At 41.4% G+C, this 6478-nt stretch overlaps 1 protein-coding gene across 1 annotated transcript; it reads left to right on the top strand.

The window, feature by feature from the left end:
- The first annotated feature begins 279 nt into the window (after positions 1-279).
- On the top strand, positions 280-6141 carry LOC129824576 (uncharacterized). The gene is made up of 7 exons (XM_055884267.1): positions 280-550; positions 2816-3073; positions 3225-3359; positions 3512-4204; positions 5051-5245; positions 5391-5479; positions 5659-6141. Exons 1-7 carry the CDS (start codon positions 475-477, stop codon positions 5740-5742), a joined length of 1530 nt encoding a protein of 509 aa, XP_055740242.1. The 5' UTR covers positions 280-474; the 3' UTR covers positions 5743-6141.
- The last annotated feature ends 337 nt before the right edge of the window (positions 6142-6478 follow it).

A 6478-nucleotide genomic window follows, 5' to 3' on the forward strand; every position in this document is an offset into this window, starting at 1 on the left:
ATTATTCTGTATGTGTTGAAAGCAATAGGGCAGTCCAGTTTAGATAAGGGATAACAAAGAGGCCGTGGTTGTAACTCACGTGACTTGAAAAACTCTGGGCCCTGGTTATGGTGTATTATTTATTTCCTCAATCAGTCTGGTCATGTGTGTCTCCACTGGTCTAGTCAGAGGAAATACACACCATTCCTTACATGTCAAACATTAACCAATAATGAAAGGAATGTTATTGTTACTAAACCATTAGTGACTGTGACTGTGACTTTTAGGGAAACATATACAACTGTGGTGTCAAGTCTGAGGTAATAGGATATTACCAAACTCGAAGGAAAATATGTGTTTGTGCACCTAGCAAACCATGGGATTACTCATTCTGTGTTTGTCTGCATACGTGTGCGACCGTGTGTATGATTGACAGTGTATTCATTCATACTCACATAAATGAATGTTCACCACATTTGGCTGTAAGACAGTAGGATGGATGGGTCTACCGTACACATCGTGCTTCTGATGCTGTTTCTGCTTCACTATACACAGGGGACCTTGTCAACAGGTAGGGAACAAAGGGAAAGGACAGTTATTCACATACAATCTATTTGATGTTGATTTTATTTCGAATATTGGGCTAAATTAGACATAATTTTGAAATGTTTATTGTTTGTTGATGGTTCCTCCTAAAGATATGATGATGTGGGCAGAAAGTATGATTTAACTTGATAGCCAATGTTGAAATTCTAAAAAGATTGATATGAAGCTTACAATGTTTCAAGGTCCAAGACATACGATAATCACATATCAAAAGTGTAGTCCATTATTGCATGACGTAAGATAACATCGTTTTGTGTTTTAACAATAATATATCACTTTTCTCTTACTGATCAGATGTATCTGTCACCATATCTCTATAATTTACTAGGCAAACATCTACAATCCTATGAAAAATGACTTGCCCCCCTTCCTGATTTCTTATTTTTTTGCACATTTGTTACACTTAACTGTTTCAGATCATCAAACAAAATGTTAATATTACACAAAGATAACCCATGTAAACACAAAACACAGTTTTTAAGTGATGATTTTATTTATTAAGGGAAAAAAGCAATCCGAACCTTCATCCGAACCTATGTGACAAAGTAATTGCCTGCCTTGTTAAATCTTGTATTTACTGTGGTTAATGGCATTTTTTCACTAGCCACACCCAGGCCTGATTACAATTTCACTAGCCACACCCAGGCCTGATTACTGCCAGACCTGTTGAATCAAGAAATCACTCAAATAGAACCTGTCTGACAAAGTGAAGTAGGCCAAAAGATCTCAAAAAGCAAGACATCATGCCACGATCCAAAGAAATTCAGAAACAGATGAGAAACAAAGTAATTGACATCTATCAGTCTGGAAAGGGTTACAAAGCCAGTTCTAAAGCTTTGGGACTCCAGCGAACCACGGTGAGAGCCATTATCCACAAATTGAGAAAATTTGGAACAGTGGTGAACCTTCCCAGGAGTGGCCGGCCTACCAAAATTACCCCAAGAGCGCAGCGACGACTTATCCAAGAGGTCACAAAAGAACCCACAACTACATCTAAAGAACTGCAGGCCTCACTTGCCTCAGTTAAGGTCAGGGTTCATGACTCAACCATAAGAAAGAGACTGGTCAAAAATGGCATCCATGGCAGAGTTCCAAGGCGAAAACCACTGCTGACCAAAAAGAACATAAAGGCTCGTCTCACTTTTGGCAAAAAACATCTTGATCCCCAAAACTTTTGGGCAAATATTCTGTGGACTGACGAGACAAAGGTAGAACTTTTTGGAAGGTGTGCGTCCTGTTACATCTACTGTAAAAGTAACACAGCATTTCAGAAAAGAACATCATACCAACAGTCAAATATGGTGGTGGTAGTGTGATGGTCTGGGGCTGCATTGCTGCTTCAGGACCTGGATGACTTGCTGTGATTGATGGAACCATGAATTCTGCTCTCTACCAAAACAATCCTGAAGGAGAATGTCCGGCTATCAGTTCGTGACCTCAAGCTGAAGCAAAAGGAAGGTTTTGGAGTGGCCTAGTCAAAGTCTGGACTTGAATCCGATTGAGATGCTGTGGCGTGACCTTAAAAAGGCGGTTCATGCTCGAAAACCCTCCAATGTGGCTGAATTAAAACAATTCTGCAAAGAAGAGTGGGCCAAAATTCCTCCACAGCGATGTGAAAGACTCATTGTCAGTTATCGCAAATGCTTGATTGCAGTTGTTGCTGCTGAGGGTGGCACAACCAGTTATTAGGTTTAGGGGGCAATTACTTTTTCACATAGGGCCATGAAAGTTTGGATAGCTTTTTTCCCTTAATAAATAAAATCATCACTTAAAAACTGCATTTTGTGTTTACTTGGGTTATCTTTGTGCAATATTAAAATTTGTTTGATGATCTGAAACATTTAAGTGTGAGAAATGTGCAAAAAAATAAGAAATCAGGAAGGGGGCAAATACTTTTTCACAGCACTGTATGTTCAGTCTATTTTTCATCTTCAAAATATGAGATCATAGTGAAAGTACAAATCAGTGCAAGGAATGTTGACTAGTCTGATAAGTGAATAGCTTGATACTTGAGACCTCACGTCTAGACAGAAGAATGTCACTATAACACTGAACTTGTTGTTGTCACATCTCTTTAATATAGCTTGTGTTGTGTGGGTGTCTGTCTGGATGTCAGCCCATCTGTCAGTCAACTGCAATTACTATACAATGGGCACACACTACTAACACAAGATATGATTTAAAGGGATGTGTCATCATTTAGATTGTGTTCACTGTCTTCTCTCTTTAGTTACAGCTATCTCTCCAACCCATACGACAGCTACTCAGACTGACTACAGCCCTGTGAACGCATCCCACCCAACTACTCCTTCTACCCCCACCTCTGCTCGACCCAGCATGGCTACTTCCACCCAGGACCCCAGCAGTAGTCTGACCAGCCATGTTTCAGGCACCACAGCCAGGCCCCAAGAGGGTGACTCCACCTCTAATACCACCATCAACACCTCAAGCCTATCTACCACACCAACCCAATCGACCCCATCACAGGGTGAGTAAATACCCCACTTACCTGTTCAATGGGAGTCCCTAAGTGATATTAACGCAATACGAAGGCCTGCAGTATAATGATCATTTGTAAGAAGCCTGGCTAGCTTTTTACAAGGTGAAGCCTCAGTGTTCACTATTCCATTGTTTTTCAGACAGATGCTCGTCCCCTCCAGTTCTGTGTTGTTTGGGGCAGAGTAGCAGCTGTAGAAGAAGAAGCTGTTTCTGTGACCAGGCCTGTGTGCTGTATGGAGACTGCTGTCATGACTACAGGAACACCTGCACACAACGTGAGGGACAGATAGAATACCAGTCCTATCAGTACATACAAAAGCAACCAGTTGAAATGATACTTATTTCATAACATATGACATGTTTTCTCAACAGTCGGTTGTTTGAATTGTGACTTTCTAACTGCCATCATTTTCCTTGTTTTCTAAAGCGTTCACCCCTCCAAAGCCAGTCACACAAGAGCCAGGAACAGTAGACAGCAATACTACACCTTCCCCATCTAGCACAGTAGACAGCAGTACTACACCTTCACCATCTAACACAGTAGACAGCAGTACTACACCTTCACCATCTAACACAGTAGACAGCAGTACTACACCTTCACCATCTAACACAGTAGACAGCAGTACTAGTAGTACTACAACACCATCTAACACAGTGGACCTCAATACTACACCTTCGCCATCTAACACAGTAGACAGCAATATTACACCTTCACCATCTAACACAGTGGACCTCAATACTACACCTTCACCATCTAACACAGTAGACAGCAATATTACACCTTCACCATCTAACACAGTACACAGCAATATTACACCTTCACCATCTAACACAGCAGACAGCAGTACTACACCTTCACCATCTAACACAGTAGACAGCAGTACTACACCTTCACCATCTAACACAGTAGACAGCAGTACTACACCTTCACCATCTAACACAGGAGACAGCAGTACTACACCTTCACCATCTAACACAGTAGACAGCAGTACTACACCTTCACCATCTAACACAGCAGACAGCAATATTAGACCTTCACCATCTAACACAGCAGACAGCAGTACTACACCTTCAGCAGAAGATGGCAGCACACTAGAAGTCACAACGTCCACTCCTATTGGTGAGTGTATGATGATATTCAAGTAGTCTATTCCGGCAAAAACGACAGACACAACAGCGCCAATAACAGGAGACAGCAATACTACACTGTCACCGTTAGAGGGCAGTACAGTCACAAAAGTCCCAGCCTTCACTACTCTGGATTAGTATCAGTACTGAAAAAGCACCCAATTGTCATACTTGAGTAAAAGTTAAGATACCTTAATAGAAAATGACTCAAGTAAAAGTGAAAGTCACCCAGTAAAATACTACTTGAGTAAAAGTCTATTGGTATTCGGTTTTAAATATGTAATTGCTAAAATATACTTAAGTATCAAAAGTAAAAGTATGGATGATTTCAAATTCATTATATTAAGCAAAACAGACAGCACAATTTTCTTGTTTTTTAAATGTATGGATAGCCAGGGGCACACTCCAACACTCAGACATCATTTACAAACAAAGCATTTGTGTTGAGTGAGTTCGCCAGATCAGAGGCATTATGGATGACCAGGAACGTTCTTTTGGTAAGTGTGCGGATTGGACCGTTTTCTGTCCTGCTAAGCATTCAAAATGTAAAGAGTACCTTTGGGTGTCAGGGAAAATGTATGCAGTTAAACGTACATTGCTTTCTTTAGGAATGTAGTGGAGTAAAATTAATCAAAAATATAAATAGTAAAGTACAGATGCCCCAAAAAAACGACTTAAGTAGTACTTTAAAGTATTTTTACTCAAGTACTTTACACCACTGTTTAGTATCTGAACTGTCAAACAACATCTAGTCACACCTATCCCCTAGTTGTATGGACCAAGAATAAATACATCAGTTTCATGACAAAGTGTTAATCATATACATGGTATATTTCAGAACTTGGATCAACATCGACTCTTCAAGCCACACATACCGTCCCTGCTGTGTCTAACCTAGTACAGACCATTACCAGTCATTCTGATGACACAACTGGTAACACAACACCACCAGTCACAACAACCTTGTTCCACAATACTGTCTCCAAGGAAACAACTGAGGCAGACCATAAGAACATCATAACCTCTCACAAAGGTATGCTATAGTTCCCACTGCCAAGTTGCTCCAGAATCATGGCATTAACATGATTGATTTTTGTAAAGGGCATCATTTACAGCTCAGTATGGCTAGGATCATCATCTCAAAACGGATCATATTACATTGTGATTTTTTCAATCAGATACCCATGCTCTGATCGCCCATTTGAGGGTCTCTATAGTTTCGGCTGGGGACATAAGTAAGGAGAAGATCATTGAGGCGTTGCATAATGTAAGTGAAGCTCACAATTATCAACTCACACTTTTACACGGCTTAATGTTTCTAAAACATTACTACATAACCAGTATCAACCATTTAGAAGTAGGCTTCTAGGCTATGTTATATCAACCTGTTGAGATAACAGGCAGGAGAGCCTTTATTCCTTGCTTGATTCTACTCTTCCTCTCCAGCTTGCAGCGCAGGTCCAAGCCTTTCTACAGAGAGAGTACTGTAACAACTGCACACTACGCATCAGAAATGTCAGAGGAATATGAGACCAACATTTAATCCAAACCAGGTCTCTACACTAACCCAAAGAATCTTATGAGATTCCTGGAACTAACCCTCACCATATAACCCTAATATAGTCTGGAACACTGTCACGACCTGAACATAGAGAGCCCTTGGTTCTATATGGTGTAGTAGGTCAGGGTGTGACTAGGGGGTGTTCTAGGTTATATATTTATATGTTGGTGCTCTTGGTATGGTTCCCAATTAGAGGCAGCTGATGTTCGTTGTCTCTAATTGGGGATCATACTTAAGGTTTCCCTGTTCCCACCTGCTTTGTGGGATATTGTTTTTGAGAGAGTGCATGTAGCACCTCAGTACTGCACAGTTGTTGTTTGTTTCTTGGTTTGTTTTAAGTTTAACTTAATAAAGATGTGGAACTCCAATCATTTTGCGCCTTGGTCCGTCTCTCCACACATTCGTAACAGAATATCCCACCAAACAAGGACCATGCAGCGTGCAACGATGGGAGAAGTAAGTTGGACCTGGGAGGAGATCATGGGAGGACATGAGACCCTTCCTTGGCGGGAGTTGCCAAGGAGCATGGAAGGACAGCGACGACGCCGGGGACCACGGCCACAGAAACCCCAAGATTTTTTGGGGGGGGGGGGGGGGGGGCACACGAAGCTGACGGTCGAGCAGCGGAGAGTGCCAGAGCCTGTTTGGGAGTCGGAGGAGGAATTTGATGAAAGATTCCGGAGAGAGGTGGTAGCGATGAGAATG

Source organism: Salvelinus fontinalis, chromosome 26, assembly GCF_029448725.1.
Source record: "Salvelinus fontinalis isolate EN_2023a chromosome 26, ASM2944872v1, whole genome shotgun sequence".
Taxonomy (NCBI): Eukaryota; Metazoa; Chordata; class Actinopteri; order Salmoniformes; family Salmonidae; genus Salvelinus; species Salvelinus fontinalis.